The sequence below is a fragment of the Balaenoptera ricei genome, chromosome 1 (genome assembly GCF_028023285.1).
Source record: "Balaenoptera ricei isolate mBalRic1 chromosome 1, mBalRic1.hap2, whole genome shotgun sequence".
NCBI classification, from domain to species: domain Eukaryota; kingdom Metazoa; phylum Chordata; class Mammalia; order Artiodactyla; family Balaenopteridae; genus Balaenoptera; species Balaenoptera ricei.
This window is the reverse complement of record NC_082639.1, coordinates 99,192,906-99,217,215: the sequence shown is the minus strand read 5'-3', so window position 1 is coordinate 99,217,215 and position 24,310 is coordinate 99,192,906. Positions and strand designations below refer to the sequence as shown.

The following is a 24,310-nucleotide window of genomic DNA, read 5'->3' as shown; positions in this document are numbered from 1 at the left end:
TGTCTACAAGAGATTCTTTAGATACAAAGACACAAAGAAGTACAAAGTAAAAGTGTGTAAAAAAGTATTCCATGCAAATAGTAATCAAAGAGAGCTGGAGTGGCTAAACTGGTATCAGACAAAATAGACTTTAAGACAAAAACTTTTTACAAGACAAAGAATGACATTATATAATGATAAAAGAGGTTCAATTCATCAAGAAGATATAATAATTATAAACTTATATATGTCTAATAACAAAATGTATGAAGCAAAAACTGACAGACTTGAAGGGAGAAATAAAGAATTCAACAATAATAGTTGGAGACATCAACACCTTATTTTCAATATTGGATAGAATAACTAGACAAAAGATACACAAGGAAATAAAAGACTTGAACAACACTATAAACCAACTGGACCTAACACATCTATATAACACTCTACCCAACAACATCTCAAGTGTACATGGAACATTCTCCAGGATAAATCATAATTAGGACATAAACAATTGTCAGTAAACTTAAAATGATTGAAATCATTTAAACTATCCACCCTCACTACAGTGGAATGAAATTAGAAGTCAGTAACAGAAGGAAATCTGGAAATTTCACAATATTGGAATATGTGGAAATTAAACAACTCTTAAACAACCAATGAGCGAAAGAAGAAATCACAAGATAAATTAGAAAAATACTTTGGAATGAGTGAAAATGAAGACATAACATACCAAAAAATTATGAAATACAGCAAAAGCTGTGAGTGATCAGAGGAAAATTTATAGCTGTAAATAACCTTCATTAATAAAAAAGAAAGATCTCAAATCAAAAACTTAACTTTATACCTTAAGGAACTAGAAAATGAAGAGCCAACTAAACTCCAAGCAGAAGGGAGGGAGTAATAAAGATTAGAGTGATATAAACAAAACAGAGAATAGAAAAACAATAGAATCAGTGAAACTAAAGGTTGGTTTTTTTTAAAAAAGATCAACAAACTTGACAGACTTTAAGCTAGACTGACCAGTTAAAAAAGAGAGAAACTCAGCTTACTTAAAATCAAGAATGAAACTGGGGACATTACTACTGACCTTAAAGAAATTAAAAATACTATAAGAGAATACTATGAACAATTGTATGCCAAATTGGCTAACTTGGATGAAATGGACAAATTCCCAGAAATGCACAAACTACCAAAACTGACTCAAGAAGAAATAGAAAATCTGAATAGACCTGTAACAAATGAAGAGATTAAGTCAGTAATTTTAAAAATTCCAAACAAAGAAAGCTCAGGACTAGGTTGCTTCACCACTGAATTCTACCAAACTCTTAAAGAAGAATTAACACCAGTCCTTCTCAAACTCTTCAAAGGAATAGAAGAGGAAGCAATTCTTCCTAACTTATTCTGTGAGGCCAGTATTACTCTCATACCAAAACCAAAGAAAGACATGATAAGAAACAAAAACTACAGACTAATATTCACTATGAATATAGATGCAGAAATTCTCAACAAAATACTAGCACACCAAATCCAGCAGCAGATTAAAAGGATTATACACCATGACCAAGTGGGATTATCCCAGGAAGGCAAGGGTGGTTTAACATGTGAAAATCAGTCAGTGTAAGACATCACATTAATAGAACAAAGGACAAGACCCACACAATCATCTCTGTTGATGCTGAAAAAGTATTTGACAAAATCCAACACCATTTTATTATAAAAACAAATAAGGAATGTAAGGAAACTTCCTCAAACTGATAAAGGACATCTATGAAAAACCTACAGCTAACTATGTACTTAAGACTGAAAGTCTGAAAGCTTGCTAAGATCAAGAATAAGGCAAGAAAGTCTGCTCTTGCCACTTCTATTTATTTTTTTAAAGTAATTATTTATTTTTGGCCGCGTTGGGTCTTTGTTACTGTGTGCGGGCTTTCTCTAGTTATGGTGAGCAGGGGCAACTCTTCGTTGCAGTGCATGGGCTTCTCATTGCGGTGGCTTCTCTTGTTGCAGAGCACAGGCTCTAGGCATGCGGGCTTCAGTAGTTGTGGCTTGCGGGTTCTAGAGCACAGGCTCAGTAGTTGTGGGGGCATGGGCTTAGTTGCTCTGCGGCATGTGGGATCTTCCCGGACCAGGGCTCGAACCCGTGTCCCCTGCCTTGGCAGGTGGATTCTTAACCACTGCACTACCAGGGAATCCCACCACCTCTATTTAACATTGTACTGGAGGTGCTAGCCAATGCACTTAGGCAAGAAGAGGGGGAAAATGGCTTTCGTATGGGAGAGGAAGAAATAAAACTATCTCTCTTCACAGATGACATGATCTTATATATAGAAAACCTTAAAGAATCCACAAAAAAACTATTGGAGCTAGTAAAAGAGTTCAGTAAAGCTGCAGGAGACAAGATCAACCTAAAATCAGCTGTTTTTTTATACAGTAGCAATGAACAATCTGAAAAGGAAATTAAGAAAACAGTTCCATTTACAATAGCATCAAAAACGTTAAAACACTTAAGAATAAATTTAACCAAGGAGGTGCAAGACTTGTACACTGAAAACTACAAAGTATTATCAAAAGAAGTTAAAGAAGACCTAAATAAATGGAAAGACATCTTGTGTTCATGGATTGGAAGACTTATTATTGTTAAGATATCAGTACTTCTCAAGTTGATCTACAAATTCAGTGCAGTCTCCATCAAAATTTCAATTGACTGTTTTGCAGAAATGGACAAACTGATCCTAAAATATGGAATTACAGGAGACCTCAAGTAGCCAAAACAATCTTGAAAAAGAATAAAGTAGGAGGACTCACTTCCTGATTTCAAAACTTACTATGAACCTACAGTAATTAAATAATAAGAATAGACATCTCGATTAATGGAATCAAATTTAGAGTCCAGAAATAAACCCATACATCTATGGTCAATTGATTTTTGACAAGGGTGCCAAGACCATTCAGTGGGGGAAAGAATAGTCTTTTCAACAAATGGTAACAGCTAGATAACCACATACAAAAGTATGAAGTTAGACCCTTAACACACATCATACACAATTAATTAAAAATTAAAGACCTAAATTTAAGAGCTAAAACTATAAAACTCTTAGAAGAAAACATAGGAGCAAATTTTCATGACTGTCAATTTGGCAGTGGTTTCTTAGATATGACACCAAAAGCACAAGCAAAAAAGGAAAATTAGATAAATTAGACTTCATCAAAATTAAAAGCTTTTGTGCATCAAAGGATACTGTCAAGAAAGTGAAAACGCAACCCACAGGATGAGAGAAAATATTTGCAAGTCATATTTGATAAGGGGCTAGTTATCCAGAATATATAAAGAACTCTTACAACTCAATGACAGAAAGACAACCAATTAAAAATGGGCAAAGGACTTGGAATGTCTATTTCTTCAAGGAAGACATACAAATGACCGAAAAGTACATAAAAAGATGCTCAGTGTCATTCATCATAAGGGAAATGAAAATGAAAAACACAATGAGATACCCCTTCACAAGAGGCGTTTAACAGCAATAACAGAACAAAACAAAAACAAAAAATAGAAAGTGTTTATGAATAACCAAAATTTATTACCAAGTTTAAGCTCGTACTGCTCGCCACACGACAGGCCAATAATCAAGAGATGAGTTGTTGGGCAAGGAATAATGACTTAATTCGGAAAGGCAGCAAACCGAGAAGATGGTGGGCTCATGCCCCAAAGAACCATCTTGCCTGAGTTGGAATTCAGTCTTCTTTTATACTAAAAGGAGAGGGAGTAAAATCAAACATTTTCTGGTTCCCATCAGCCTCCAGAGGGGATGTGTTAATTTCTTCCTCCCTGCAGTCATTCACAGGTGGGCCTGGTCAAGATGTTTCCTGTGAGCTAAACAGAAGTATTTTAGCATAATGCTCATTACCTGGGAGGCAGGGTTCTGAGAGATGGGTCATTATATATAACTTAAGCTTATAGGCAACATCCCTATAGTGATTAATTTGTAATAAAATACAAATGTTCTTCCCTATTACAGAAAGTATAGGGAAAGATACGGAAATGTGATGTAAAGGGACATACCCCAAAGAAAATACTTGTTTTACCATTTTACTTAAAATTGCCTTGCTTGCTTTCTTTATAGCTGTGCTACTGCATATGTTCTACTGGCTGAGGAAGAAGCAACAACTATTGTAGATGCTGAAAGGTTATTTAAACAGGCACTCAAGGCAGGAGAAACAATTTACAGGCGGTCACAACAGTGCCAGCACCAAAGTCCTCAGCATGAAGCTCAACTGAGTAAGCGAATTTGAACTAATTTTCCCCTGTCTTTTAGTTCCTGCAACTGCGTGTTTTATGTGTAAAACACAAAACAAAAATTTTTAAAAACTTAATACTTAAAAGTTAGCTACTTTTCATAAGAGATAACACATTTATTCAAATCAGCAAGACAGAAATGTATATTAGCTAGAGAATGCTTGTGGAAGGGAACAGATCTGCTCTGGTTATTGAGAGATGTGCTGCTCTGAAACTTAACAATAATTTATTTCATGCGAGAATTGGGCTGGTCATTGGAGAAACACAACTCAAAAATATTCAAGATTCAAGAGAACCTTCTAGTGATGATAAGCAGCTATTACCTTTATCCTCACCCTTACCCAAGCAATAGTAGAGGTATATCATTTGGTTTGCTCTTCAGACAGTATATATCTCCATACAGTGCCAGGGAGTGGCCCTTCAGCACAAAACCAGCCTTACACTTGATATTGACTATTTCTTTGGTGGTTTTTTCTCTATGACGTGTTTGAGACCATATGGGTCATAGCAACTGAGGTCCTTTCTTTCCACTCTCAGGCATACTCTCCCAGTTGTGATCGAGACACTTTTACCAAAGATGTTAGAATCTGTAATGCTGCTGCTTCCTGCTATTTTGTGTGGCCAGAGGGCTTTAGTTTCATGATTTTGGCAGATAGTGGGCAATAAATTGAAATATGTTTATATAATGCATTGTCTGCTGGGAGTTAAGTTCTAAATCTTTTGTTTGTGTAAATTAAAATTAGGATAATGTTTTCTCTCTAAACTAAATATTGATGTATATAGTATGTTTCATTAATGCGTGTTGTTATAACACACAACTGTGGGAATATGTAATTTTGCAGTCTGGAACTAATGAAACTACATCTGTAAAAAAGTCATGCCATTTGTCCTTATATAATCTCAGATATAGTTATGAGATAGTTCCAGAAATATTTGTTAGCCCTTTCTAGAAGTAGTTTTGTAGTTTGTTAGTTACTTGCTGTTGACCAAAAATTTACGCTAGCATGGAAATTTTGTTTTGAATATCTTTTGTTTGTCAGCTAAGATAATAGAGAATATTAAAATAGTAGATTGTTCATGCAGAAACTTAATAATGTTATTTCTTCCTATTAATGTATGTCTTTTAATAGTAAAATCTACTTGCCAAGTATACACAAATTACTTTATATATACTGTACTCAGATTACTTAATGTTAGAGGCAAAAGTAATTCTATATATATATATTTTTAAGCTTTTAATATAAAAAACTTCAAACATCTATAAAAATAGAGCAGTATAATGAACCTTCATTCATTGTTCATCACCCAAATTCAACAATTATTAATATTCTTCCATTCTGACACAATTTAATTTTAATTGAAACTCCCAAAGTAAGCAAATAAAATTAACGGATAATATGTTAATGAAGTAACAGGTCATAATATAAAAGTGATAGCTTGGTGTCATTTGTTGTTTTTCTAAATAGGGAGAGATACCAATGTACTAGTGTATATTAAAAGAAGACTGGCAATGTGTGCAAGAAAATTAGGAAGAATAAGAGAAGCAGTAAAAATAATGAGAGATGTAAGTAAATTTGATGACTCAACCTTTATCTTTATTCCTTCAAAAACAAAATGTGTTTTAAGTTGCCAGTTAAGTTAATGCAGAATCACTATGTGTTTTCCTTTTTTTTTTTTTTTTTTAACATTGATTGATTGATTGATTGGCCGTGCTGCCCAGCTTGCGGGATCTTAGTTCCCTGACCAGGGATCGAACCCCGGGCTCCAGCAGAGAAAGTGCCGAATCCCAACCACTGGACCGCCAGGAAATTGCCCAGAATCACTGGTTTTTTTAATTGATAGTTTTATAACAAGATATTTATTTAATATACATAGATTTCTTAGAGGTTGGGTCTTCACAGTTTTAAGAAACAAAAGAATTTCTACCTCAGTGAATCTGATTCAGCTCTATTGAGTTCCTTTTGTATAATTTTAATCTTTTTTCTTTTTAATATACAGTTGATGAAAGAATTTCCTCCTCTTACCATGTTGAACATCCATGAAAATCTCCTAGAATCACTTTTAGAATTACAGGCCTATGCAGATGTCCAAGCAGTTCTAGCAAAATATGATGGTGAGTGATAATTCTCTTAGTTGATAGCATGGTTAAAGTATTTTTTTTCTATTAAGTAATCATAAATGTGATCCTACTCTGGTATTTCTGTGATTTTCTCTTTGCATTCTTACCAGTCAGTATCTAGTATCTGTGGATACAAGTTGCTATTAAGTATCTTCTTTTTCAGTACTTTTGGTAGCAAAAGTCTGCAAGGAGGAACTTTCCTTCTCTCAAGATGTATTCATTTGTTTATTGAGCGCCTAGTGTGAGTGAGGCGCTTGGAATACAGTGGTGAATAAGAAGACATGGACTTAGCCCTCGTAGAATTTACCATTTAGTGGAACATACAGACAAATGAATAGTAGTTATATTGAGGCATAGCGTGTTAGGTGAGGTAATAGAAAAGTATGGGGTGCTATGCACTTCATTTGTTTTGGAGTGACAGGGAAGGCTAACAGAAGTTGCTTAGAGTATATATAAGAGTAACTCAGAATAACATTTTACAATGCTTTTTAGTTACAAAGTGTAATTTATTATCTCATCTGATCCTTATAACAATCTTGTGAGGTGGTAGGACAAGTACAATATTTTTACTGTTTCCGGTTAGTAAATAAGAAAGCTGGAGTAGAAGAAGGTTAAGTGATTGGGTAAGGTCTTCTAGCCAGTAAGGGGCAAGCTTGAACTTAAATTTAGGTATTCCATTTGTTTGTTTACTAGTTTCCCAACAGTAAGTAAGAAGTCAGTATATGTTGGCTATTTTTATTATTATACGATAACAGTACCAGTTTACCACAAATGGAGTTGGGAGAATTTTTGAGAAGCATAGCCTTTCTCCTCATTCTGAGTGAGGCATCAGCTTTTAACCCCAAGCTGAAAACATCCTAACTAGCATAATATTTCTAGTCATATCTTTCACTGTATTAGAACACATATAAGTCACTTATTCACACTCTCCTGTTGTAAGCTCCTACCCATTAGCTTGGGAATCTCCATGACTTGGAAAGTTTGAAATGTGTTACAATTGGAAAGAGAAGTTTATTTCTTTTAAACATCTGGAATTCTTAGGAAGTGCTTTAGAGTAGTATAGGCTCATGGAGAAATTTGTGAGAAATTCTTTCCATATGTTACTTATCAGATGCATGGCCTGCTTATGATACTACGATGAACAAGCTTAGGGACTGAATATGAAAAATCAGATAGGACCTATTCATTAAAAATAAAATAAAACTAGCAACTTGGATATGCTTCTGTGTTTTCAGTTATTTTTATGAGTCCCCAGTTTTTACCCTTCTAGAATCCTGAAAAAGTTAAAAGCAAGTTTACTTCTTTAGTTCTCCATTTGCTGGTATAACTCTGGAATCTGGAAAGAGAGTTCTGTAGTCTTACTCTCCCAATAACATTATTTTGGTCATTCTTTAAGAAAGAACTTATATAATTAATTTCATTGTAGTTCTCAATTTCTTTTTATTTTATAAAAAATCATCATTTAAGAAAATGTAGAAAGTGCAAAAACATCGGAAGAAGAAAAAAATGAAAACCACCCATAATTATATCACCTGGATTTAACTACTATTAATTTTTTTAAACATTTATTTATTTATTTATTTAGGCTGCGCCGGGTCTTAGTCGCGGCATGTGGGATCTTCGTTGTGTCACGCAGGATCTTTAGTTGTGGCATGTGGGCTTCTTAGTTGTGACATGCGCACTCTTAGTTGTGGCAAGCATGTGGGATCTAGTTCCCCAACCAGGGATTGAACCCGGGCCCCCTGCATTGGGAGCGTGGAGTCTTACCCACTGGGCCACCAGGGAAGTCCCATTAATTTTTTTTTTTTTAATCTTAGTTTTTCTCTGTGAATAGGTGGAGTTTTTACATAGTTCTATCTATGCAATGGCTTTTTCCTTGGATAGTATTATTATAAGCAGCTTCTTATAAGCATTTGTTGAGTACTTTTTACCATTGTATGAGGGCTTTCACAGACATGGTTTAATTTAATCTGTGCTAGAAAAGTACCATTTCTCTATTTTGGGAAAACTGAGGTTAAAGAAGTTGCTGCTAGTTCAAGGATGCATAGCTGGTAAATAGTAGAATCAAGATTCAAACTCAGGTTTTCCAATTATATGTCCATGTGCTTTTACTACTAAATTATATCCATTAAATTTGAACTATGAATTATTCTTATTAGAAATTGTCTTAAGATATTTTTGTGATTCTTACCTAAATTAAAAATTATTATTATAGATATAAGCCTTCCAAAGTCAGCAGCCATCTGTTATACAGCAGCACTATTGAAGACAAGGACTGTTTCAGATAAGTAAGTAGTTATGAAAACTATAATAGTTTAGAAAGACTGCTAAACTCAATATTGTTTTTCATCCACTGACTTTAAACAATGCTTTTGTTTGTCCCTACTTCCTGCTGAATAACCCTTGATCTTATGGGGCTTAGAAGCTTCTTACTATGTGTTGTGGAAAGAGCAAGGTTTTTAGAGCTAAGTAAACTTGGGTTCAAATTCAAAGTCTACAGCATACCAGCTGTGGAACTTTGGTCAAGTTAATCAGTTTGAGTTTCTTCGTTATCTGTAAAATGAGAATAATAATACTGTAGGGTGGTTGTGTGAGGATTATATGTGTTAAATGACCAAAGCAATGCTAGATAGAAAGTACATCCAGTACATAGTAGCTCTGATGGTAATGGTAAGGTGTGTGGTAGGGAAATAGGTTTCATGTTATCTGTTTTGAGATTATAATTCTGAGTTATTCTGATTTCCTTGTATTTTTGGCTGTCCTTAATGAATTTCTCTTTATTCCACAGGTAAGTTATTCAGAAACCAACCAAATGGCAACTGCTTTCTTTCACCTTAGATTACTGTGGCTTGATATGAATTAGAATGGACTGTTCACAGTCTGTGAACAGTGAAAATTTGATAAGAATGTACTTCTATTTCATGAGATTCTCTAGATGTCCCTGTGTAGCATTTCTTATTTTATTACTTTGCCCAAAGTGTGCCTTTAATGGACTTCTGAAGGCTTTCTTCACCTTAACTTGAAGATTTCCATTTCTTATGCTGCCTTCCTTTATATGTTGAACCAAAGGCTTTACTTTTATGTTTAGTAGCTATTTGGCTTTGACTTTGGCCATCACCAGAAACCTCTGATTTAGGGGGCTAGATTATGATCTCAATTAATTAATTGATTAAAATATTTATTTAAATATTTATTTCTTCATTTTGTGGTTTTCTTATAGATTCTCTCCAGAAACAGCCTCCAGAAGAGGGTTAAGCACAGCAGAAATTAATGCTGTGGAAGCAATTCATAGAGCTGTGGAATTTAATCCTCATGTTCCAAAAGTAAGAAACTTTATGATAGACATACTATTTTTATTTAAGTTAATCAAATTGACAACAGCGTATAGACCAAAGTTTGGGTCTCCGTAATTTGAGGCAGAATTGTTTTAGTCTGCTATATTTTGATGCTTAGTGTTTGCCCTAAAGGGGATGTTAAAAAGAATTTAGAAAGGTGGATAGGAGCAGTATTTCAGTATAGGCTTTATAATTGCTGTCAAAATAAAATTTGATGTACAATATATGTTCACTTAGCTGTTCCTTTTACTATAGTTATAGAGAAGAAATAAAATGGCTTGGTCCTAATAAAAGATCATTCATATTTCAGACCATTAAATCAAATTTCCTGTTACTATAAAAGGTTTTTACACTAGACAGATGCTTTTGAATGAGGGCTGGGTAGACAAAGACTGAAGACAAATAGATTAAAATAATCAGTGTTAGGAAACAGATGTGAAAGTTCCCAGAAAAACTGCTGAGTTGATGTTTATTTAGTCCCAGATGAACTGTACTCATCTCATTTGTCTTAATGTTGTACACCTTGCAGACATACAGATCATTGGTTAATCTTTGTGTCTTATAACCCAAGGTGAAATTTTGGGTTTTAAAAACAATGCCCCAAGTTAGGGAGTATAGAATATTCAAGAATATGCCTTTATTTAAAAGAGTAATTGTAACTGTTGATTCCAGTATAATATGTTAGTGGAATTTGGAAACTAGTAAACATTAAAGGATTAACCTCTAAAAAATAATCTCGAAGAAATTCAAGTTGTAAGTCTGTTAGAGTAAGTAAAGACAGAGTCAAGAATATTACTGAAATCTAAGGATGAGAGTCAACAAATATTTATGCCATTCTCTCATTAAGTGAAACTGGTCCCATAAATTTCAATAAAAATTTTAGTGTGAATTGTAATACATATACAGCAAAGTGTAAAAAACAGAAATGTGTATCTTAATGATTTATTTTAAAGCAAATGAGTGGAAACTACCACTGAGGTCAAGAAACAACATTGTCAGCCCCCAGAAACCCACCTGCCCTTTCCCAATTACAACTTCTTCCCTCCTACCTAAACGTAACCACCATTCTGACATTAATTATGTTTATTAATTCTGTTTTTCCTTCTTTTCTTATATTTTTAGTCTATACTTTCCCTTTATTGCTGGCTTTATAAAACAAGTTAAGGAATTGTCCCTCTTTTATCATTCTCTGGAATAATTTGTGTAAAAATTAGAATTATTTCTGCCTTCAATGATTGGAAGAATTTGCTGATAAAGCCGTCTGATTTTGGATTTTTCTTTGTGAGAAGAATTTTCATTACAAATTTCATATCTTTAATAGTTTAATTACAAATTCAATTTCTTTAACCATTCCATAACTATTCACATTTCTTGTTTCTTCTTGTGTTAGTTTTTGGTAAGTTGTATTTTTCTAGGAATTTATTACGTCAAAATTTTCAAATTTATTGGCATAAAGATTTCATAAAATCCTTTTATTAGCTTGTTAATATGTGCAGAATCAGTTGTAACATCCATTTTTTAATTCATAACACTGGCTACCTTTTTTTTTTTGCCCCTCTATTGGATTCCTCAGGGATTTATCAATTTTATTAGTCTTTGTGAAGAACCAACCTCTGGCTTTGTTGATCTTCTTTGCAATTTGTTTTCTGGTTCATTCATTTCTGCTCTTTACGGCCTTCTTTCAACTTTCTTTGGCCCCATTTTATTTTTTTTATTTCTTGTATCTTCTTTTTTTTTTAATTAATTATTTTTGGCTGCGTTGGGTCTTCGTTGTGGTGTGCGGGCTTCTCATTGCAGTGGCTTCTCTTGTTGCAGAGCACGGGCTCTGGGTGCACAGGCCTCAGTAGTTGTGGCACGTGGGCTCAGTAGTTGTGGCTCACAGGCTCTAGAGCACAGGCTCAGTAGTTGTGGCACACGGGCTTAGTTGCTCCGTGGCATGTGGGATCTTCCCGGACCAGGGCGTGAACCTGTGTCCCCTGCTTTGGCAGGCAGATTCTTAACCACTGAACCACCAGGGAAGTCCCTCTTGTATCTTCTTATAAAGGTATTTAACTCATTAATTTTTAGTCTTTCTTTTTCTAACATATCCATTTAAGTCTATAAACCTCTCTCTAAGTACAATTTTGACTGCATACTATAGCGTTATTTTTTTTATAATTTAGTTCAAAAATATTTTCTAATTTCCACTATGGCTTCCTCTTTGATTTAGAGGTATATTTATTCCATTTAGACGTGTATTTCTTAATTTTAAAACATATGAAAATTGTCTTTTTATCAATGATTTCTGACATAATTGCATTGTGGCCAGAGAACATACTCTGTGTGATTTCACCCCTTTGAAACATTTTTTAATTCTTGAATTTCTGTTTATTTTTCACATCTCTTATATTATTTATAGGTTTGAATTCTCTGCCAAAAGTTTAAATATAATCTATTATCTCTTTGAAAATAAAGTAGCTATCTTAAAGTCTTTCTCTGATAATCCCAATATCCAGAACGTCTCTGTATCTGTTTTTAATATCTGTTTTTTTCTGCTGCATCATGTTCATATTGTCTTTTCTCTTATGCCTGATTTTCTTTCACTATGTGCCAGATATTTTATTTGAAAAATTGTAGAAATAGCTTAAAATCTCAGATAATATTATATTCCTTCATAGAGGATTTTCCTTGCCCTTAGATGCTTGGAAGAAGCATTGGTAGGACAGGATCACCTTAATTCAGTTTCAGGGATTGAAACTTTCTGATCTACCCGGTTGACTTGAAACTGGACTGCAGTCCATGAAAGTTTCAGTTTATTTCTGGTTCACCCTTATTCCTAAAATGCAGCCTTTCAGAGTCCCAGTCCAATCCTGAGGGTTTTGCTAGGCTCTCACTCTTGACTGGTCTTGGACTTCAACTTTTGTTCCTGTAGCCTTATGAAACTGGCAGAAATACTGAACAGCCTCCTAGCTATCTTTTCCAGAATTGTCAAATGTCCCTATAGTGAAAGAAGCCCCAGGTGTGGCTTACTTCTCTGCTTTCTGCCGTCTTTGGACTGTGTCCTGGTAATTCTCTACCCTTTGTTAATTCTCTGATGTATTTGATTCAACTTTTAAAAATTGACGGCTTTTCTAGCTGTCTGGGAGGGTTCATCTGAGTTACCCAGTCTTCCATTACTGGAAGCAGAGGTCTAAAAATACTTGTATATGAAATGCTCTGCTCTCTCATGCTGCAGAGTGGTTAAGAGAACGGATTCAGCAACTAAACTGCCTACATTTGAATTCTGGCTCCACTACCTCCTAGCTGTATTACCTTGGACAAGTTACTTAACTTCTCTAGACTTGAGTTTCCTCATGTGTAAACTGGGGATAATATTCCCTACCTTTTAGAGTTGTTATTAAGATTAAATGAGTGCATATCTTTAAAGTGCTTAGAAGAGTGCCTAACACGTAATAAGCTTTACAGAAGTGGTTGTTATTGTTATTACCCAGGATGGGGTGGAAATCTGTTCCTTGTGTGAGAAGATAAGCAGCAGTTATTAATCAGAACTATTCAAATTAAATACACCATTGATATCTAAAAATTTTATTTAATTCCCACTCAAAATAACAAAATAGGGATTGTCTCTTCCCTGTGGTGGTTCTTTTCTGCTTTAAAAACCCTCTTACGTAAAATGTATTCTCAGCAGTAACAATTCTTTTTTTTTTTTAACATCTTTATTGGAGTATAATTGCTTTACATTGGTGTGTTAGTTTCTGTTGTATAACAAAGTGAATCAGCTATACATATACATATATCCCCATATCCCCTCCCTCTTGCATCTCCCTCCCACCCTCCCTATCCCACCCCTCTAGGGGGACACAAAGCACCGAGCTGATCTCCCTGTGCTATGCAACTGCTTCCTACTAGCTAGCTATTTTACATTTGGTAGTGTATATATGTCCATGCCACTCTCTCACTTTGTCCCAGCTTACCCTTCCCCCTCCCCGTGTCCTCAAGTCCATTCTCTACGTCTGCATCTTTATTCCTGTTCTGCCCCTAGGTTCTTCAGAACCATTTTTTTTCTTTTAGATTCCATATATATGTGTTAGCACATGGTTATTTGTTTTTCTCTTTCTGACTTACTTCACTCTGTATGACAGTCTCTAGGCCTGTCCACCTCACTACAAATAACTCAATTTCGTTCCTTTTTATGGCTGAGTAATAGTCCATTGTATATATGTGCCACATCTTCTCTATCCATTCATCTGTCGATGGACGCTTAGGTTGCTTCCATGTCCTGGCTATTGTAAATAGAGTTGCAGTGAACATTGTGGTACATGACTTTTTTTGAATTATGGTTTTCGCAGGGTATATGCCCAGTAGTGGGATTGCTGGGTCGTATGGTAGTTCTATTTTTAGTTTTTTAAGGAACCTCCATACTGTTCTCCATAGTGGCTGTATCAGTTACATTCCCACCAGCATTGCAAGAGGGTTCCCTTTTCCCCACACCCTTTCCAGCGTTTATTGTTCATAGATTTCTTGATGATGGCCATTCTGACTGGTGTGAGGTGATACTTCATTGTAGTTTTGATTTACATTTCTCTACTGTTAGTGATGTTGAGCATCCTTTAATGTGTTTGTTGGCAATCTGTATATCTTCTTTGGAGAAATGTCTGTTTAGGTCTTCGGCCCATTTTTGGATAGGGTTATTTGTTTTTTTTGATATTGAGCTGCATGAGCTGCTTGTGTATTTTGGAGATTAGTCCTTTGTCAGTTTCAGCAGTAACAATTCTAATGGTGTGCATTGTGCATTGGTTTTCAAAAGTACTGCCAGAGCCACATGGGTGAGGGGAGGGTAGCGGAAATCCCAGGCATTGCCCAAATTATAAAAATAAATTGTTGGATATGTAATATATATTAACCTTCATATTGAATCTGTCTAAATAATCTGTGATGCTTTTAGTGATACTTGTTTTGAGTTTAAAAACCTACACACACATATAGTGAAATACTCCAAAATACTTCTGAGAGAAATTAAAGAAGACCTAAATAAATGGAGATATATACCATGTTTGTGGATTAGAAGACTAATTATTGTTAAGATCACAGTTCTCCCTAAATTGATCTATAGATTAAATGCAATTCCTATTAAAATCCTAGTAGACTCGTTTGTAAAAACTGACAAGCTCATTCTAAAATTTATATGGAAATGCAAAGGATCTAGAATAGCCAAAACCATTTTGAGAAAGAACAGTAAGGTTAGAGGGACTTATACTACCCAATTTCAAGACATTTTTAAAGCTACAGTAATTAAAATAGTATAATATTGGCATGAAGGTTGAAATGTAGATCAATGAAAGACAATAGAGAATCCTGAAATAAACTCACATAATTTTGGTCAGTTGATTTTCAACAAGAGTTCCAATGCAATTCAATGGGGAAAGGATAATCTTTTCAACAAATGGTGCTGGAAAAATCAGGTGTCTATATGAAAAACAAACAAACAACCTAGACCCTCTCCTCATGCCAAATAAAAAATTAACTCAAAATGGATCAAAGATCTAAATGTAAGAAGTAAAATTATAAAACTTCTAGAAGGAAACAGAACTTGGGTTAGGCAAAGATTTCTTCAAAAGCATGATCAATAAAAGAAAAAAACTGATAGATTGGACTTCTTAAAATGTTTGCTCTTCAGAAGTTATCATTAACAAAATGGAAAGATAAGCCAAATGACTGCAGGTCATTTATCTCTTAAAGTTTGGTATCCAGAACTTATAAAGAACTCTTATAACTCAGTAATAATAGGACAAAGAACTCAATTAAAACATGGACAAAGGATTTGAATAGTCACTTCATCAAAGAAGGTTTATGAATTAGCTATCAAAGAAGGCACATGAAAAGATACTCAACATCATTAGTCATTGGGAAAACACAAATTAGAACCACAGTGTGATACTACTTTATATCCACTAGAATGGCTATACTCATATAGACTGACAATATCAGGTGTTGGCAAGAATGTAGAGAAAATGCGTATATTGCTACCAGGCATTTAAAATAGTATAGCTACTTTGGAAAACAGTTGTGTAGTTAAACATATACTTACCATATGATCCATCAATTCCATTCCTAGGTATTTACCCAAGAGCAATGGAAATGTATGTCTATACAAAGACTTGTATGAAAGTGTTCGTAGCAATATTATTCACAATAGCAAAAAATTTGAAACAGTCCAAAGATAGGTGAATGAATAAATAAATTGTGATATATCCACATAATGGAACACTTCTTAGCACTAAAAAGGAACAAAGTATAAGTACATGCAACAACATAAATGAACCTCAAATACTTTATGCCAAGTGCAAGAAACCAGACGCAAAAGACAACATATTGGGGACTTCCTTGGTGGCACAGTGGTTAAGAATCCGCCTGCCAATGCAGGGGATATGGGTTTGAGCCCTGGTCCGGGAAGATCCCACATGCCGCGGAGCAACTAAACCTGTGCGCCACAACTACTGAGCCTGCGCTCTAGAACCTGTGAGCCACAGCTACTGAAGTCCGCGTGCCTAGAGCCCATGCTCTGCAACAAAGAGAAGCCACTGCAATGTGAAGCCCGCGCACTGCATCAAAGAGTAGCCCCCGCTTGCCACTAGAGAAAGCCCACATGCAGCAACGAAGACCCAACACAGCCAAAAAATAAATTAAAAAAAAAAAAAAAAGACGACATACTGGGGACTGCCCTAGTTGCACAGTGGTTAAGACTCTGCACTCCCAATGCAGGCGGCCCGGGTTCAATCCCTAGCCAGGGAACTAGATCCCATACACATGCCGCAACTAAGAGTTTGCATGCCACAACTAAGGAGCCGGCAAGTCGCAACTAAGGAGCCTGCCTGCCGCAACTAAAGGAGCCCACCTGCCACAACTAAGACCTGGCACAACCAAATAAATAAATAAATATTAAAAAAAATAAATTATCATCAATACTTACAGTTGAGCCAAGGAGTGTATTATATTTCCTTAAAAAAAAAAAGCATATTGTATGATTCCATTTATATGAAATTTATGAAATAGGTAAAACTATAGACACAAAAGGCAGATCAGTGGTTCCCTGGGGCTGTGGGTAGGAGTGGAGATTGACTGCAAACAGGCATGAGGGAACTTTTTATGGTGATGGTTGCACAACTGTATAAATTTAGTAAAAATCATTGAACTGTATACTTAAAATGGTAAATTTTGTGATATATAAAGTATACGTCAGTAAAACTGTAAAATACATTATTTAATTAAATATATACATTTAATAAGTATGTAATATGTATATACTGCAATATTTGCAAATCATTTTTAGCCCCAGTAAAGCCTTGCCTGAAAAACAATCATTTTTACTTATAGGTAGAAATTTATATATTTTCCCCTCACCTAAATATCAAAACCAGTTGACAATTCAACTCTATCAAAATATCCAACTGAGTAGAATGGCTCTGTAACCTGACATTATTGTTTGTGAATAGGCAGTTTAAGCTGGGTGTTACCAAACAGGATAAAAATTAAGGTTTTAGGGGGGAAATTTTATGCTCCAACAATTTGGATAATATCCCACTTAAATAACATTAGTGTTATATGAATTGGGAGAGCGCTGGAATTTGTGGCTGTTTTTGCTAGGGTTTTACAAGTGATGAAGGTTATGTACAGATATTCTCTCTCCCTCTCTCTGTTACAGTCTCTATTTGTGATTCTCTCAGCTGGAGCCAGCAAACATAAAGGGCTTTAGGGGTTTTCTTCCTCAGACTTCAACAATGTGTCTTGATAACTTACTTAACCTAATGAACAGTGACACTTAAATATATATATATATATTTTTAAACCTTCTTTTATTCTTACAAATTTATTATGCAAATTTTCAAATGTTGTATGAATCTTACCAGTAAAATGACAAATTGTAAAGCTGTTTTAGCAGGAACTATTTTGGCTACTTTCCACATAACTACAACAGGAATGGCTGTAGGTCTAGAGCTGTGCAATTTGTTAAAGCTGGAAGCTATTAGAAGTGCAGTAGAAAAAGATCACATAAATCTCTTCAGGCTATGAATTTGCTTTAGATGTTTCATCAGTATTGATTGCTTTTACAGATTTTTTTAATCTACTGAATGAATTCAGTATACAGTAACTGTGATAGTAATAGTAAAAAATTAGAACAGCATGTTTTCATGATTTTTGACTTGTTCTTCATTACCTAGGTATAGCTTTGGTTCAATAAACATTTTGTTTTAGTCACCAAACAAGAAAAAGATTGTGTATCTTTCATCTACTATAGAAATTGTTGGTTTTTAAATTTTTATGATAGAAAATATTTCATACCTTTTAAATATTCCATAGCATCCTGTTTCAGTCATTCTTGTGTCTCACATTTTTTTATTATCCATCAAGAAGTTTTATAGAAAGTTTTTTTTTTTTTTTAAACAATGGAGATGTTGCTCTGTTTTTAAATTTTATTTATTTATTTATGGCTGTGTTGGGTCTTCGTCTCCGTGCGAGGGCTTTCTCTAGCTGTGGCAAGTGGGGGCCACTCTTCGTCGCGGTGCGCGGGCCTCTCACTATCGCGGCCTCTCTTGTTGTGGAGCACAAGCTCCAGACGCGCAGGCTCAGTAATCGTGGCTCACGGGCCCAGTTGCTCCGCGGCATGTGGGATCTTCCCAGACCAGGGCTCGAACCCGTGTCCCCTGCATTGGCAGGCAGATTCTCAACCACTGCGCCACCAGGGAAGCCCAGAAAGTATTTTTTTAATTGAAATAATTCACATACAATATAATTCACCCTTTTAAAGTATACAAATTCAATGGTTTTTAGTATATTCACAGGGTTGTGTAATCATCACCACTCTCTGATTCTAGAACATTTTTATTACCCCCAAAAGAAACCCTGTAGCTATTAGCAGTCACTCCCCATTCCTCCCTCCCCGAATCCATGACAACACAGACCTACTTTCTGTCTCTGTAGATTTAGAATTATACAATATGTGGCCTTTTCACTTAGCATAATGTAGCAGGTATCAATACTTCCTTTCTTTTTATGGCTGAGTAATAATCCATTGTATGGATATACCACATTTTGTTTATCCATTCATCAGTTGAATGGGCATTTGGGTTGGTTCCACTTTTTGGCTATTATGAATAATGCTGGTATGAATATTCAAGTACAAGTTTTTGTGTGGACACATGGTTTCACTTCTCTTGGGTATATGCCTAGGAGGGGAATCGATGGATCATATGGTAATTCTCTATGCTTAACTTTCTGAGAGACTGCCAAACTTTTTCAAAGTTGGCTGTGCTATTTTACATTCCCACCAGCAATTTTTGAGGGTTACAATTTCTGTTCATCTGTGCCAACAGTTGTTATTGTCTGTGTTTTGACTATAGTTGTCCTAGTAGGTGTGAAGTGGCATCTCGTGATTTTGATTTGCATTTCCTAATGACTAATGATGTTGAACATCTTTTAATGTGCTTATTGGCCATTTGTATATCTTCTTTTTTTTAATTTTTTAAAATAATTTTTATTGAGTATAGTTGATTTACAATGTTGTGTTAGTTTCAGCTGCACAGTAAAGTGAATCAGTTATACATATATCCACTTTTTTTTAGATTCTTTTCCCATGTAGGCCATTACAGAGTATTGAGTAGAGTTCGCTGTGCTATACAGTAGGTCCTTATTAGGTATTTATTTTATATATAGGAATGTATATATCTCAATCCCAATCTCCCAGTTTGTCCCTCCCCCCCATTCCCCCCTGGAAACCATAAGTTTGTTTTCTACGTCTGTGACTCTATTTCTGTTTTGTAAATAAGTTCATTTGTACCAATTTTTTTTAGATTCCACATATAAGCGATATTATGTGATATTTGTCTTTCTCTGAGTTACTTCACTCAGTATGACAATCTCTAGGTCCATCCATGTTGCTGCAAATGGCATTATTTCATTCTTTTCTATGGCTGAATAGTTTTCCATTGTGTATATGTACCACATCTTCTTTTTTTTTAATTTTTTTAATTTACTTTTATTTATTTATTTATTTATTTATGGTTGTGTTGGGTCTTCGTTTCTGTGCGAGGGCTTTCTCTAGTTGTGGCAAGTGGGGGCCACTCTTCATCGCGGTGCGCGGGCCTCTCACTATCGCGGCCTCTCTTGTTGCGGAGCACAGGCTCCAGACGCGCAGGCTCAGTAATTGTGGCTCACGGGCCTAGTTGCTCCGCGGCATGTGGGATCTTCCCAGACCAGGGCTCGAACCCGTGTCCCCTGCATTAGCAGGCAGATTCTCAACCACTGCGCCACCAGGGAAGCCCCCACATCTTCTTTATCCATTCATCTGTCAGTGGACATTTAGGTTGCTTCCATGTCTTGGCTATTGTAAATAGTGCTGCAATGAACGTTGGGGTGCATGGATCTTTTCTAATTATGGTTTTCTCCGGATATATGCCCAGGAGTGGGATTGTATATCTTCTTTGGATAAATATTCAAGTCCTTTGCACATTTTTAAATTCATCTTTTTATTATAAAAAGTATTCTTTAACATTATTATTATAGTTAGCCATTGATATTCTTGATTAATATGGTCCAAAACCATTGTGAATCTCCATGGGTTGAGAAATACCAGTATAACATATAATTTTACTCCTGAAATGAGAACATGAGGATGGGTCGTGAACCTTGCTGAGATATGGATGCTGAAGAGTCAACTAGGGTTATTCATTTGGTAAGTTACTCACATGTGTGCACAAGCCTCAGAGCACAAATGATTGAAATTTGTGCCTCAGCAAAATTATGGCTTTATAAATCATGGATGTTTAGAGATAGCCCAGATGATTGAAATCATAAATATTAAATCCAAAAATATCAGTGATTTACTATAGATGTAATTGTTCTTAGTATGACACTTTACACATCAGTTAGAATAGTATTATCTAACTTTAATTTAGGATCTAGCAATAGCTTGCTGCAATATTTCATTGAAGGTTTTTTTTATTAGCATACTACCACCAAATTCTTCTAAATTTTATTATTTTTAGATTTAAATTTGAGATACTTGCCTTAAAAACAAAATCACAGAATAGAAAGTGCAGAAATATATCTATATGTATTTTGTCATTTGGTTTTTGACAAAAGCACCAATGCAGTTCAGTGGGGAAAGGAAACTCTTTTCAACAAATGGTGCTGGAACATCTAGATGTATGAATGGGGGGAAAAATTATGAAATATCCTCATAGCATACATAAACATTAATTTGAGATAGATCATTTACCTAAATGTAAGAGCTAAAACTATTCATCTAGAAGAAAACATCTAAGAATATCTTTGAAATTTTGGGGTAGACAGAGATTTCCTAGGGCACAACAGGCACTTAACTGTAAGAGAAAAAATTCTTAATTGGCCTTTTCAAAAATTTAAAATTCTTCTCACTGATGACAGTGTTAAGAAAAATGAAAAGGCAGGGAATTCCCCAGCCGTCCAGTGGTTAGGACTCTGTGCTTTCACTGCCGTGGGCACAGGTCCGATCCCTGGTTGGGGAACTAAGATCCCGCGAGCTGTGCGGTGTGGCAAAAATAAATAAATAAATAAAAATAAAATCATCATCATTTTAAAAATAATGAAAAGGCAAACCACAAATAGGAAAAAAAATATTTCCAGTTTGTTTGGCAAAGGACTCAAATCCAGAATATATAAATATAAAATGACAACTTTAATGTAAAACATGGTCAAAAGCCTTGAACAGATACTTCAGAAAAGAAGATACTGGAATGTCCAATAAACACATAAAGAGGTGCTCACCATCGTTGGTTATCAGGGAAATGCATTATAAAATTACAAGGTATCATGCCTATCAGAATGGCTGTAATTAAAAATACTGATAGGCTTCCCTGGTGGCGCAGTGGTTGAGAATCTGCCTGCCAATGCAGGGGACACGGGTTCGAGCCCTGGTCTGGGAAGATCCCACATGCCGCGGAGCAACTAGGCCCGTGAGCCACAATTACTGAGCCTGAGCGTCTGGAGCCTGTGCTCTGCAACAAGAGAGGCCGCGACAGTGAGAGGCCCGCGCACCGCGATGAAGAGTGGCCTCCACTTGCCGCGACTAGAGAAAGCCCTCGCACAGAAATGAAGACCCAACACAGCCATAAATAAATTAAAAAAAAAAAAAATAAATAAAAGTTAGCTGCAGGGAGGTGACATAACTATGGTTGTTAAGAATAAAACATTTCTGGTTTAAAAAAAAAATACTGATAAAATATTGGTAAGAATGTGGAACATTTAGAACTCTAATACATTGCTGCTAAGAGTATATAAAATGATACAACTACTTTGTCAATTTCTTATAAAATTGAACATACACCTCACCCTATGACCCAGTTCTACTCCAACGTATACATCCAAGAGAAGAAAAATTTGTTTAGCAATAAAAAGAAAAGAACTACTGATAGAGCAAAACATGGATGAATCTTAAAAATATAGCATTGTCCAAAAGAATATATACTGAATGATTCCATTTATGTGATATTCAAGAAAAGGCAAAAGTGATCTATTGTGGTAGAAATTAGAACGGTGGTTGCCTCAGGTGGTCAGGATAGAGGTATTAACTGGAAAGGAGAACTTTCTGGAGTGATGGTGTTGCTTGTCTACTTTCTTTTCTTTTCTTTTTTTTTTTTAATTTATTTTTGTCTGTGTCAGGTCTTAGTTGCGGGACCCAGGATCTTTCATTGCAGCACTTGGGCTTCTCTCTAGTTGTGGTGCGCGAGCTCTGTAGTTGTGGCACTCGGGCTCAGTATTTGAAGCTCGCGGGCTTAGTTGCCCTGCGGCATGTGTGATGTTAGTTCCCTGACCAGGGATCGAACCCTCATCCCCTGCATTGGAAGGAGGATTCTTAACCACTGGACCACCAGGGAAGTCCCTTGTCTCTATGTTTTTTAAAACTCACTGAACTGAATACTTAAGACCTGTGCATTTTACTGTTTTTAAATTATACCTCAATAAAGAAAAAAGAATCTGACTCAACATGGAAAGCACTGTTAACGTATCATGCCTCCTGATTAAATGAGATGATATATGTGAAGTTCTCAACACAATGTCTGAGTGTCAGGCAACAGCTTTGATTATTATGGCCATCACTGCTTTATTATACTCTGTTACCATTTTCTCCTCCTGTTTAAGCTCTTCCAGCGTGTCCTCTTTCCTTGTAAATATTAGTTTAGTGCTTTAGAGTGTATAAGATTTGGGGATTCCTTTGTTGAGATGGGGTGAAGGTGAAGATGGTTAGGTGAGACAGTTAGGAATTAACTAATTTGAATTACTTAATACCCTGAGGACAGTTTGTGTCTTCCAGAAGAAGCCCTTGAGGGAAGAGTGGCGTAGAACATTTAAAAACAAAACAAAACCTTGTTTAGTAAATCTCTACAACTTGAGTACATGTTTAGGAATATGCTATCTGTAGCTTTTTAAAATTATTATTTCTTATTTTACAGTAAAACTGGTTTTGGTATTGTGCTGCTAAGAAAGTAGACCATGCCAGGAGGCCTTTACAAGTGCAAGGGGAATTTTAAAAATAAATCGATACATAAAAGGTAAAATCCATTCTGGCTGATCAGAAATTGAAGCCCGTAGGATGTTATGAGTCCCATCCATCAGAGAAGGTACTAGGTCTTTAGCAGCAGGCTTACATTTCTTTGGCCAGACTACTTACATTATAGCAGCATAAGTAAAAGATGAGGGAGATGGGCACTCAGTTGAGATTCTGAGTGGCATAGCAGGAGTACAGGGAGAAAAGGGAAGTGGTGTTAAAGTCTGTGACCCATACTTAGAGCACAGTGAGGCCTTTGCCTTTCCATTATATTGTACTGTGGCCCAGGTGGAAAGGTTGAGATATGAAATGCTTATCTCTTGAGGTGCTGCTCTGTAGGATGATTTGGAAAGTCATTTTCCTGAAGCACATGCCCTGTTTAGCCTCCCGTCCCTCTCCTTTTAATATAAGATCACTTTCCCTTTGCTCCTGAGGCTGCTAGGTGGTATCATGTTTTCTTTCAGTTTATTCATACAGCAGTTGTTTACTTTCTATCTGGGAACTTTCTTTAGTCTCCCTTATAATACACCTCCATGTGGAATCTTTGCATTCGGGCTGCCTGTCCAATCTCATAGAATGTGCACTGAGAAAACTAATTGGAGAGATAAATTGGTCTTGATGTGCATGACTGATCAAGAGCAAAGTACCTTAATTTCAGATGCCTACAGAGAGATTTTTCTTTAACCTCTGCTTTTAAGAGGAAGATTATAAAGCATTATCGTTACTTCAGGTCAGAATTATATTGCTTTTGGTCAAAAGCTGTTGTAAGATTTGCAAAGTAATAGAAACAAAGTAATCTAGAGATAAATTATAAAGATCAAAGCAATTCAAAATTAAAGTGAATTTGAGCGTAAGCATAGGTATGAATTTAGAGTTATAAAAGATACCATCAGACCATACATCATTATGTCTTTTTAACTATAGCTTCCAAAGTAGCTTTAATTTTTAATATTTTTAGTGAAAAGCAAGAGACTTTGAGTAATTATTTGAGTATATTGTCCATAGTTGAATACTAGTTAAAA

The 24,310-nt window shown here is 35.5% G+C and overlaps 1 protein-coding gene across 6 annotated transcripts in view; it reads left to right on the top strand.

The window, feature by feature from the left end:
- The window catches only part of ST7L (suppression of tumorigenicity 7 like), a 144,262-nt gene that overhangs the window by 22,809 nt on the left and 97,143 nt on the right, over window positions 1-24,310 (top strand). For all 6 annotated transcript variants that reach the window (XR_009504193.1, XM_059927837.1, XM_059927858.1 and 3 more), the window contains exons 7-11: window positions 4,101-4,255; window positions 5,740-5,837; window positions 6,272-6,386; window positions 8,608-8,680; window positions 9,613-9,715. Coding sequence is in view for 5 of the 6 variants with exons in the window: in XM_059927837.1 (XP_059783820.1) it covers window positions 4,101-4,255; window positions 5,740-5,837; window positions 6,272-6,386; window positions 8,608-8,680; window positions 9,613-9,715 (544 nt within the window). In the remaining variant the exon portion in view is untranslated. The remainder of the gene's footprint in view (window positions 1-4,100; window positions 4,256-5,739; window positions 5,838-6,271; window positions 6,387-8,607; window positions 8,681-9,612; window positions 9,716-24,310) is intronic.